Below are 13,323 nucleotides of genomic sequence, written 5' to 3' on the forward strand. Positions count from 1 at the left end.
AACTTGGGCTTCTTTTATCGAACACTCTCTGAGCTACAAAGACTAGTACTCCCTCCGTCCAAAAATACTTGTTATCAAAACGAATAAAAAGATATGTATCTAGATGTATTTTAGCTCTAATTAAATATATCCTTTTTGTCAATTTTGATGAGACATATTTTCGGACGGGGGCAGTAGCATAGATAGCACACATATCTGCTGGACTGTTAGCATTCCTCGTAATACGCGAACGAAGAATGAGGCGAATACTAAAGATAGACGACCACAATTGACCCGTCCGGTGTGGTGGATGCCGCCCAAGACGTACGCGTGGAAAGAGACGCTGTAAAAGTACTGTACTATCGTATCGTCAGGTCTCACGCAACACCCAATGCTCTCACGCAATCTCAAGGATTCACGGTGCATGCCGCTTTGCTCATGTATGTGATTGCTGTACTGCTACATATATAGTCCCTCGGTTTCCAAATACAATTCTTTTTAAAGATTTTAATATGAAGTACTCTTTTCGTTTTTAAATATTTGTCTTTTTAGATATTTCAACAAGTGACTATATGCGAAACAAAATGAGTGAATCTACACTTTAAAATATATCTACATACATCTGTATGTTGTTATCCATTTGAAATGTAAATATTTAGGAACAGAGGGAGTACATACACAGAAAAATGAATGAACGTACATTCTAAAATATATTTATATACATCCGTATATAGTTTATATTGAAATCTCTAAAAAGGACTAATATTTAGGAACAAATGGAGTACGTTTCTTGGTTAATGTTTGAATCTCGTGGTTTAGATGGACAATGGTTATGGAGATGGAATGATAATGGACAATAATGAAGCAAGTCGGCTTGGATCTATCAATCTCAAAAGCTGTTTTGCTCCACTTAATTCGGAGAAGTTCTGTGGACCAAAACATTTTGGACCCTTGCGTCGTCCTCCCATGTGCATGGATAGTGTCGACATGCATGCAGGCATGCATGGCTGGCGTTGGTCCAGGCCAACCCGCAAATGTCTCGTCACAATTAACAATCAGTGATTCAAGTCATCAGAAAGAAGGAACGTAACACAATTAGTCGTTTGTTAAGAAAAAAGTAACTTGTCCAAATTCTGAATTCAGTTAGCTTATACCCCTAGCCGGTCCCTTACGTTTCCCTTCTCTGTTGCTGGCTTGAACGATGTAGTACAGTTGTTTTCCTTCTTCTCATGAATGAAAGAAAAAACTTAACCCCAAACTTTCAGCCGGTAAGAGTATGAACATAGAATATGCTCTATATTTATTTCAAACATAGTCATAGTAAAAAACGACGAGAAAGCTTGACACCGCAATATAGACTTATCAGATCCAAGTAATCGGATCTGCGAGAACAGAAAACTTATTAACCTCACTAACAGAAAAGAATGAGAGGAAATTTATTCTCACAAAACTATAAATATCACAAGACATTGACGAAGAACATAGAGGTCTTGAAGATCCGAGTTCCCCCACCTCTCAGTGCCAAGATGGCAGCTGGAGGCGATGGGACCTAAATTTCTCAGATGGCGGCGGCGACAGCGGCAGGAGAACTGGACTACTATGTGCCGCTTTAGTCATATTCCGGTCCTAAGTCTGGCATGCCGGACCAAAAGGCATCACACATGTGCACTTGTTTTGTATTTGAAGAACAAAATTCAAATTTAAAGATCATATTTTAAATTTGATGAACATATGAATTCTAGAACACTTTTTTAAATTTGATGTACATTTATAAAATTTCATGAACATTTTTGATTGATGAACATATTTTTGAATTTGATGATTTTTTTTAATTCAATGAACAAATTTAGCATTTGAAAAATGTTCAAAATTTAAAAAATGTTCACTGATTTGAAAATGCTTCTAGATTTCAGAAAAGTTCGTGAATTTGAAAAAAAAGGAAAATGAAAAGAAAAAATAAAAGAGAAAGGAAAAATGAAAAATGAAAAGAGGAAAAAACAAGAAACAGTTTGGGAAGGTTTTAGATCCTTCCCAAAACTAGAAACCAGCACTTGAGCATACCACTGGCAAGGGCTCGTCACGGTGTGGCATGGTGAAAGCACCCGCAGCCTGCACCCGTACGGTAGGTCCGCGACAAGGTAAGCAAGCGAGGCCTACTCCATGGTCCTTTATGCCAAATTAGTAGAACGCCCATGCGTTGACACGAGCTTTTACAAAAAAATTGAGGTAATACTCACAGAGCTAAAATAACTGAGAACAATGTCGTCTCAGCTAACACATAACTTTTTTTAGATAACCAGCTAACACACATCATACTATCCAACACAATAATATGATATTGACAACTCAAAAAAATGTATTTTTAGTTGGAGTGGGTTGTGTTTCATTAATTCATCTCGTCATGATCCGAGTCCAAAATATTATGAATACAATCCGGCGGGAATGCCACCCAAGTTTTATATAACGTATTTGCACAACCCTTCTTCGCTAGCTGATGACCCGATCCTTTATCAAAGCATCTCACCCAAGCCACACTGTAGTCCTCTATAAGGCCATCCACACGTAACGAGGGTTTTGGTGTTAATGACAACAGTTATTGGGTGACTAACTATGTTTCGAGTATGCTTTTAGTTTATACTACATGGAAATGAAACATTTTATTAGTAGGCGACCCCGTCTAAGATTAAAAGAGAAAGGAAGATGACACGTCATTTCTACCAACGGTTTCTCATTTTGAGTCGTTGGTACTCCCTCCGTCCGAAAATACTTGTCATCAAAATAGACAAAAAGGGATGTATTTAGAACTAAAATACATCTAGATACATCCCCTTTTATTTATTTTGATGACAAGTATTTTCGGCGGAGGGAGTATGTCGTACTTGGTGCCACTTGCATTGGTCGAGCTCGTCCAAACAAAACTGCAAGCTACATCAAATATTACATAGCATTGAAAGCACCACACTTGGGTACAAGTACGTATCGAATTTCTTCTACTTTAATAATCGCCCAGCGTTGTCGACGGCACAACAGGCGATGAAGGGCGGCGAGGAGTTGAGCTTTAAGAATCGACCACCATCTTCGACGGAACTAGTTCACCAACTATCGGCGCCCCTTCATTAGGTGGATAGAATAGCGACGGTGTTGCTAAGATGATGGCTTCAGACTACCTGATGTACTATTTTGTAAGGTCTTTGTGAATAATTAATAAATGGCTGCATGCATCGCCCAGATGCAGAGGCCGAGGGTATCCTCCTTTATATAAAAAAAGTTAATCAAAACCCGTGTTTGCTGAGGCTGAGTGAGCTCAATGCCATGACGCCAACCAAGAATCTATCGGGGCGAAGGAGCTTTGGGACGTTGGTTTCAATGTCTAAGCTGGGGAAGGAAGCAAGCAGCTTTTTTTTTTTTTGCCGGCAGGAAGCAAGCAGCTGTCCAAGGAGAAAAGACAACATCAGATTGATGAAGGGATAAGCATTGACAAGCTACATAAGCTCCATCGGAGAAACGTCTCAGCCTGGAACATGAAGAGGTTGATGAAGATTATTTGGTTTGAAACGCTCACAACAATAGATGAGCAGATAAAGCAGGCAATTGGGGAGGGAGATTTGTCAGCGACACATATTCGCAGCGAATACGAGTCACAGATGGCCGCCAAGAAGATCTTCCATAATGTAGCCAAGCATCGATCCAGGTAAGCATTCCTTTCGTATCTTAGTTAGATTTTCTTTCTTGTCTTAGTTAGATGTCTCTATGTTTTAGTATGTGCCCTTAACCTATGGGGATGTCTGCCTAGAAATTATAGAACCCTAATATTTTCGTGTGTATTGATCAGACCCTCGTGGGGTATATATAGTAGAACATAATTGGAGTACAAGACAAGTAATTTTTGGTTTAAACCAATTCCATCTTTATTTCAACCATAACTGTTTATACTTCAAATAGCATAAGTACCTCTCAGTTATAGCGGATGCAAAGCGGACCGGTGGGATAGAATTTAAAATCTTTTGTTTCTTTCGGTCTTCTTGGCTTTGTCATCATGAACGTGAGCATGCATGTATGTATGCATGCGTGCTGCTAGGCTGATTGCACATGGGCCTGCTAGTGCAAGTAGCACATGGGCACCCAGCTTGCATGTACAACTGTTGCCGCTTGTTTTTTGGTCGCTTCCATGTCTCTTTCCTGGACGTGATGATTGAGAATATATATGTCGGCAGCAGCTTAGCAGTGCTCGACTGTACGTTCTGCTCGACAGTGCTCGGTTGAGTCGTTGCAAGCTGGCGCTCAGCCCTCAGCAGTACAAAGACCATGAGCTCTTCGATGGCATGCAGGCGCACTGTTGATGTTGATCGAATCAAAGCCTACATGTAGGGGCGGTCCCGTGGGCGTCTGCAGTTGTTGATGCCGCTGCGATTTCTACCCGGGTTTTCGCGGACTTTATGGTTTGTGGCTTAACAAAAAAGGCCAGCGCTACGCATCAGCCGACTGAAAAGTTGAGAAAATCACCTGCCTTGTTAACCGTAGGATCCACCCCTCCCAGCCGTTCGATTTGTCAAACAGGACCTATTGGTTCGCTACTATTCGCGTCCTGTGCCAGCCGCTAGCAGCGCCGCTCCTGTTTGCCTGCGGTGTTCGCGTCGCGCAGCTCGCCACTGACTTGCAGGAAACGGCGACGCTCCGGTGACCGTAGACGCCGACGAAGCTGTCATCTGACGCAACGCGCTCCCAGAAGTTGCTACCATTCTCGCAATGGATGTCGGCCTCGCTTCCCCCCTGCAAACGGAGTACGGGGAGCGACGCCATCTCCGGCGTCCCCCTTCCTCTTGCGTTGCAGCACCGGCGGCGAGTGGCACCTGACTCCCCTTGTGTGCTGCGTTGCAGCATTATGGCGAGCGGCTCCCGTATTCGGCGACCCCCTTCCAGCTGTGTTGCAGCACCGGTGGCGAGTGGCGCCTGCCTCCCCATGCTTGCTGCATTGCAGTAGTACGCCGAGCAGTTCCCCTCTCTGGCGTCCACCTTGTGCCATGTTGCAGCACCGTCGTCGAACGGCATCGGCCTCCCCTTGCACGCTGCGTTACAACAGTACGGTGAGCGGCACCCATCTCCGGCGTCCCCCTTGTGCTGTATTGCAGCACTGGCGGCGAGCAGCGATGTCCTTCCCTTGCGTGGCGTTGCAGCAGTTCCCGAGAGCCCCTTGGCGAGGAGCAAACGGTGACGATGTTGATCGAATAAGAGCCTACATGTAGGGGCGGTCCCGCGTGGGCGTATGGAGATATTGATGCCGATGCGATTTTTACCCGGGTTTTCTCGGTCTTTCTGGTTTTTGGCTTAACAAAAAGGCCAGTGCTACGCATCAGCCGATTGAAAAGTTGAGAAAAAAATCCTCCTTCTTAACCGTAGGATCCACCCCTCCCAGCCATTCGATTTGTCAAACAGGACCTATTGGTTCGCTACTATTCGCGTCCTGCGCCGGCCGCTAGCAGCGCCGCTCCTGTTTGCCTGCGGTGTTCGCATCGCACGGCTCGCCACTGACTTGTAGCAAACGGCGACGCTCCGGTGACCGTAGACGCTGACAAAGCTGCCGTCTGACGCAACACGCTCCCAACAGTTGCTACCAGTCTCGCAATAGACGTCGGCCTCGCTTCCCCCTGCGAACACAGTACAGGGAGCGACACCATCTCCGGTGTCCCCCTTCCTGCTGCGTTGCAGCACCGGCGGCAAGCAGCGCTTGCGTCGCCTTGCGTGTTGCGTTGCAGCATTATGCCAAGTGGCTCCCGTCTCCGGCGTCCCCCTTCCTGTTGCATTGCAGCGAGCGGTGCCTGCCTCCCCATGCGTGCTGCATTGCAGCAGTACACCGAGCGGCTGCCCTCTCCGGCATCCTCCTTTTGCTGCGTTGCAGCACCGTCATCGAGCGGCATCGGCCTCCCCTTGCACGTTGCGTTGCAGTAGTACGGTGAGCGGCACCCATCTCCGGCGTACCCCTTGTGCTGCCCGGCGAGCAGCGCTGTCCTTCCCTTGCGCGGCGTTGCAGCAGCTCCTGAGAGCCCCATTCGCGAGGAGCAAATGGTGACGATGTAAACCGGTGAGCTCTTCCTCTGGTTGCAGCACCTGCCACCTACTTGAAGCACTTGCGGGGCACCGGCGACCCTCCGTTCGTTGAAGCACCACCGCACAACCCCATTGCAGCGCCAGTGAACTCTTGCAGCAACATCCGGGCTCGCTGAGACGCGTGGCAATCGCGGTAGGCGGCTTAGGTCGCCCTTTAATCAATCGGTTGATCTGAACACTTCTCCTAACAAAAATCAACCTGCTAGATGTGTTAAGAATTCAAAACTCGACCTAATTTAATATATGGCACCGATCTGTTGGTTGCTTAGACTCCTGGGGAGGAGATATTAATCTCCCCGGAGATAGGGCATTGCGGTGGTGACGGAAGAACCTAGGAATTGGCGGGAGAACTTGTATGGCGTACAAACAAGAAAAGAAAATCCTGAGGCCATCCACATAGGACATGCCTGGTGTTTCATCTCCAAAATCCTAAAGCAAATCTTATGATATTGAACCATTCCACTAGTTGAGTGTCATAGGAGCTTGCAAAGTGCCCAACACTCCAAGATAAGGCCTTCTAGAGAGAATCGTCGCTTGCACGCCGATATCGGCTTGCCCGACGAATACGATACTAGACCACTGGCTATCACCCTAGCATTTCAAACCAACACCTTCAACATGGTAACAACATGCAGACGTCGATGCTACCTGATCAATCTGAAAGGCTAGATCATTGGTTTTCAGGTGGAGAAAATACAACCGTGATGTCAGCCTCCATAGTCGCCATCCACTACTCTACCAACATAAACATACAGAACCAGTGGGCCAAAGGAGAAATCGCTAGAAGGAAGAAACCATCACATCACTTTTGATCACTACTGCATCATGGCCGTATCTTCGAGGGTTGTCATGTGCGCCGATAACCCACAAGTATAGTGGATCGCAACAATTTTTGAGGGTAGAGTATTCGACCCAAATTTATAGATTCGACACAAGGGGAGCCAAAGAATATTTGTAAGTATTAGCAGCTGAGGTGTCAATTCAGCCACACCTGAAGATTAATTATCTGCAGCAAAGTGAATAGTAGCAAAGTAGTATGATAGTTTGGATAATAGTAGCAGCAGCAATAGTAACGGTAACAGTAATAGCAGTGATTTTATAGCAAGTGCAACAGTAACGATAGAGTAGTAACTTAGCAAGAACAATATAAGATAAATTCATAGGCATCGGATCGGTAATTTGTTGGATGATATTCATCATGTGACAGTCATAACCTAGGGCGATACGGCACTAGCTCCAGTTCATAAATATAATGTAGACATGTATTCCGTAAATAGTCATACCCTCCCGTGGCAGCGGGGTCCTATTGGAAACTAAGGGATATTAAGGCTTCCTTTTAATAGAGAACCGGAACAAAGCATTTAACACACGGTGAATACATGAACTCCTCAAACTACGGTCATCACCGGGAGTGGTCCCGACTATTGTCACTCCGGGGTTGCCGGATCATAGAAACGTAGTAGGTGACTATAACTTGCAAGATCGGATCTAGAACATGGATATAAAGGTGATAACATAAACGGTTCAGATCTGAAATCATGGCACCCGGGCCCAAAGTGACAAGCATTAAGCATGGCAAAGTCATAGCAACATCAATCTCAGAACATAGTGGATACTAGGGATCAAGCCCTAGCAAAACTAACTCGATTAAATGATGAATCTCATCCAACTCTTCTCCGACCAGCGAGCCTACGAAGGAATTACTCACTCCCGGTGGGGGCCATCATGGAACTGGCGATGGAGAAGGGTTGGTGATGACGAAGAACGAAGATCCCCCTATCCGGAGCGCCAAACGGACTCCAGACCTGGCCTCCCGATGAAGAACAGGAGGTGACGGCGGCTCCGTCTTGTGGAACGCGATAATTCTTTCTTCTTGTTTTTCTTCTGGAAAAATGTGATTTTATAGCGTAGGTTTCAGGGTCTGCGGGGCCACCAGGTGGGGACAACCCACCTGGGCGCGCCTGGGGGGGGGGCAGGCGCGCCCTGGTGGGTTGTGCCCACCCAGGTGCCCCCCTCAGGTGACTCTTGGCTCCATAAATTCTCTTTTATTATATAAAAAATCCTCGCAAAGTTTCGTTCCATTCCGAGAACTTTTATTTCTACACAAAAACAACACCATGGTAGTTCTGCTAAGAACAACGTCAATCTGGGGTTAGTTTCATTTGAATCATGCAAATTAAAGTCCAAAACAAGAGGAAAAGTGTTAGAAAAAGTAGATACGTTGGAGACGTATCAACTCCCCCAAGCTTAAACCTTTGCTTGTCCTCAAGCAATTCAGTTGATAAACTGAAAGTGAAAAAGAACAACTTTTACAAACTCTTTTGCTCTTGTTTGCATAAATAAGCTTAAACAGCACATAGGTTTTCAGCTAATATTATAATTAACCATGTCGACAATAACTCTTAAAAATTATATTAGCTCATATCGATGACATAATCAGCTAGCGAGCAATAATAAGATATCTCAAACGGCAACACGTTATCAAAACAACCATGATATAATATGACAATAGTGGTATCTCGCTAGCCCTTTCTAAGACCGCAAAACATAAATGCAGAGCACCTCCAAAGTCCAAGCAGCGACTAAACATTGTAATTCATGCTAAAAAAGATCCAGTCATGATGCACCCAACATTAGCTAGACACAATGCATCAGTATGACAACAGTGCTCTCAGGTTCTGGCGCTTATTTTAGAAGGCGATGACACAACATAAAAGTAAATAGATAGTCCATTCGCAGAGGGAAGCAGTGATTTGCAGAGGTGCCAGAGCTCAAGTTTCAAAACAGAGGTAAATGATATTATGAGCCATGCACCCTTCTCATTTACTTCACGACTATCCGTTATCAATATCTTCCATGCTAAACACGCTAGTGGCGGTTCCCAAGCGATAGAGTAAACTTTTGACTCCATTGTGAGTTTTTGTTTGATTATTTGGGAGATCAATTGTTTTTGCAGTTTGGGACTGGGCATCCCTATTACCGCCCTTTTCTCGTGCGATGGCGAGTGAATAAACACTCAACCTGAGAATAACTCGCGTAGCAGGGAAGATACCGACCACCTCCTATCATTCCATGAACGATCCAGGCACACAAAAAGGATATTTATTTGAACTTTTTAGAGATGGCACATGCAAATTTACTTAGGACGGCAGGGTTATACCGCATATACGTAGGTATGGTGGACTCATCTGGAATAACTTGCGTTCAAGGTTTTTGATGTACAAGCAGAATTCCAACTTAGTACAAGCGAAGGTTAGCAAATAGGTTGAGAAGCGGCCAGCTAAAGAGCAACAACGGTCATGAACATGCATTATGCATAAGTAACATTGAACACTAGCATGAGTAGGATATGAACACCATGAACATAAATATCATAGAGGCTATGTTGGTTTTGATTCAACTACATGCATGAACATGTGCCAAGTCAAGCCACTCGAACATTTAGAGGAGGATACTGATGTGGCTTGAAGCGACGTCGGTATTTCCCCAAAGAGGAAGGGATGATGCAGCACAGCGGCGGTAGGTATTTCCCTCAGTGAAGAAATCAAGGTTATCGAACCAATAGGAGAACCAAGCAATACAACGTAAACAACCCCTGCACACAGATAACAAATCCTCACAACCCGGCGTGTAAAAGGGGTTGTCAATCCCTTTCGGGTAGCGGCGCCCCAAGATGGGCAAACGGACGTGAGGAAATTGTAGTAGATTGATAGATCGAACGCCAAATAAAATAAATAATAATAAATTACAGCAAGGTATTTTTGTATTTTTAGTTTAATAGATCTGAAAATAAATGCAAAGGAAAAAGTAGATTGCAAAGACAAATATATGAGAAAGAGACGCGGGGGCCGTAGATTTCACTAGTGGCTTCTCTCGAGAAAAATAGCAAACGTTGGGTGAACAAATTACTATTGGGCAATTGATAGAACTTCAAATAATCATGACAATATCCAGGCAATGATCATTATATAGGCTTCACGTCCAAGATTAGTAGACCGACTCCTGCCTTCATCTACTACTATTACTCCACACATCGACTACTATCCAGCATGCATCTAGTGTATTAAGTTCATGGAAAAACGCAGTAATGCAATAAGAACGTTGACATGATGTAGATAAGATCTATCTATGTAGAGATAGACCCCATCGTTTTATCCTTAGTAGCAACGATACATACGTGTCGGTTCCCCTTCTGTCAACGGGATCAAGCACCGTAAGATCGAACCCACTACAAAGCACCTCTTCCCATTGCAAGATAAATAGATCAAGTTGGCCAAACAAAACCCAAATATCAGAGAAGAAATACGAGGCTATAAGCAATCATGCATGAAAGAGATCAAAGAAACTCAAATACTTTCATGGATATAAAAAGATATAACTGATCAAGAACTCAAAGTTCATCAGATCTCAACAAACACACCGCAAAAGAGTTACATCATATGGATCTCCAAGAGACCATTGTATTGAGAATTCAGCAAGAGAGAGGAAGCCATCTACCTACTAACTACGGACCCGAAGGTCTACAAAGAACTACTCAGGCATCATCGGAGAGGCACCAATGGAGGTGGTGAACCCCATCCGACATGGTGTCTAGATTGGATCTGGTGGTTCTGGACTCTGCGGCGGCTGGATCAATATTTCCTCGACTCCCCTAGGGTTTCTGGAATATTGGGGTATTTATAGAGCAAAAACGCCGTCCGGTGGGCACCCGAGGTGGGCACAACCCACCAGGGCGCGCCTGGGCCTCCTGGCGCGCTCTGGTGGGTTGTGCTCTTGATAACCCACAAGTATAGGGGATCGTTTGTAGACTTTTTCGGTAAATTAGAGTGTCGAACCCAACGAGGAGCTAAAGGTAGAACAAATATTCCCTCAAGTTCTATCGACCACCGATACAACTCTACGCACACTTGACGTCTGCTTTACCGAAAACAAGTATGAAACTAGTTTGTAGGAGTGATGCTAGAACTACTTTGCAAGAATAAAACTAGAAGTACTTTGCAAGATAATAAAAGTTAGGTGTTTAGTAAAAGGGTTTGTGTCAACAAGAAATTTATTTGTCCCTAGGCAATCAATAACAAGTACCGGTAATCATTCTTGTAATTTTATATGAGGGAGAGGCATGAGCTAACATACTTCCTCTACTTGGATTATATGCACTTATGATTGGAACTCTAGCAAGCATCCGCAACTACTAAAGATCATTAAGTTCGTGAAACCCAACCATAGCATTAAGTATGAAGTCCTCTTTACTCCCATACGTCATACCCCACCAACTCGGGTTTAAGTTTCTGTCACTCTCGCAACCCACCATAAGCGAACCATGAACATATTGCCACACCCTACAGCAGGGGCACCTCACGTTTGCGCGAGAACGGAGGGCACCGTAGGACAGCACCATAAATAAAATATACAATCATACCAACCAAGATCACGATTAACCCACAGGACAAAACGGATCTACACAAACATCATAGGATAACCATAGATCATTGGGAAATAATATATGGAGTTGAGCACCATGTTTAAGTAGAGATTACAGCGGGTGGGGGGGGGAAGAGGTGTTACACCGCTGCATAGAGGGGGAGAGAGTTATTGTTGATGGTAGCAAGATTTTGATGTAGATCGCCGTCCCGATCGTTGTCCCCGGCGGCACTCCGGCGCCACCGGAAGCGAGGGGGAGAGAGCCCCCCTCCTTCTTCTTCTTCCTTGGCATCCCCCTAGATGGGAGGAGGGTTTCCCCTATAGTCCTTGGCTTCCATGGCATGGGAGGGGCGCGAGCCCCTCCGAGATTGGATCTGTCTCTCTGTTCTCTTCTGTTTCGCATTTTCTTGATCTGGCCCTTCACGGTTTCTTAAATTCCTGGAGATCCGTACCTTCGATTGCGCTGAAATTTTTACACGATTTTTTCCATAAATTATCTTTCTTGCGCCAGAAGAAGGGCTCCAACCAACGTTCGAGGAGGGCACAAGACACCAGGGCGCGCCTGGGCCCTGGTGGCGCGCCCTGGTGGATTGTGGTCACCATGGGCCCCCGTTTGCGTTGATTCCAACTCTTAAAAATCACATATACTCCAAAATAATTCTCCGTAAATTTTTATCGCGTTTGGACTTCGTTTGATATGGATGTTCTGCGAAACAAAAACATGCAACAAACAGGAACTGGCACTGGGCACTGGATAAGTAAGTTAGTCAAAATAAATCATATAAAAAGTTGCCAAAAGTATGTAAAACTTGAATAATATTGGCATGAAACAATCAAAAATTATAGATACGACGGAGACGTATCAGGATCCCCAAGCTTAATTCCTGCTCGTCCTCGAGCAGGTAAATGATAAAAAAGATAATTTTTGATGAGGAATGCTACCTAGCATAAACTTGATCATATGTCTAGTCATGGCATGAATATTAAGACATAAGTGATTCAAAGCAATAGTCTATAATTTGACATAAAGACATCAATACTCAGGCATCCCAACAAACAATCATGTCTTTTAGAATATCAAATGCTAAAGAACGTTATCCCTACAAAATCATATAGCCTTGTCATGCTCTGTCTTCCTAACACAAACTATAAATCATGTACTACCTCGGTGCCAGCCAAGCAATTGGTTCATACTTTTTAACGCGCTTCAGCATTTTCATTCTCACGCAATACATGAGCGCAAGCCATTGATATAGCACTATCGGTGGAATAGAGTATGATGATAGGGGTAAATATAGAGAAGACAAAAAGTAAGAAAGTCACATCGATGCGGCTAACCAACGGGCTATGGAGATGCCCATCAATTGATATCAATGCAAGGAGTAGGGATTGCCATGCAACGAATGCACTAAGAGCTATAAGTGTATGAAAGCTCAATATGAAACTAAGTGGGTATGCATGAAACTCTACTATGAAAAATTCCCACTAGTATATGAAAGTGACAACATAGGAGACTCTCTATATGAAAAACATGGTGCTACTTTGAAGCACAAGTGTGGTATTTGCATGACCCTTTTCTTTTCTTTTTCATTCATTTTTTTTCTTCTTTTTCTTTTTTTTTTGTTTTCCTTTTCTTAGCTTTTAGTCCGGAGTCTCATCCCGACTTGTGGGTGAATCATGGTCTCCATCATCCTTTCATCACTGGGGCAATGCTCTATAATGAATAATGATGATCATCACACTTCTATTTCCTTATAACTCAATATGACAAAATATGACTCTATATGCTTGCCTCTGGCAATGATCTATCGTAAAATG

The 13,323-nt window shown here is 44.2% G+C and overlaps 1 protein-coding gene across 1 annotated transcript in view; it reads left to right on the forward strand.

Moving 5' to 3' along the window:
- The first annotated feature begins 2,068 nt into the window (after positions 1-2,068).
- Positions 2,069-13,323, forward strand: part of LOC123156854 (mechanosensitive ion channel protein 5-like) — a 31,838-nt gene continuing 20,583 nt past the window's right edge. The window contains exons 1-2 of the mRNA XM_044575041.1: positions 2,069-2,117; positions 3,397-3,670. Of these exons, the coding sequence (XP_044430976.1) occupies positions 2,069-2,117; positions 3,397-3,670 (323 nt within the window). The remainder of the gene's footprint in view (positions 2,118-3,396; positions 3,671-13,323) is intronic.

The sequence above is a fragment of the Triticum aestivum genome, chromosome 1D, assembly GCF_018294505.1.
Source record: "Triticum aestivum cultivar Chinese Spring chromosome 1D, IWGSC CS RefSeq v2.1, whole genome shotgun sequence".
Taxonomy (NCBI): domain Eukaryota; kingdom Viridiplantae; phylum Streptophyta; class Magnoliopsida; order Poales; family Poaceae; genus Triticum; species Triticum aestivum.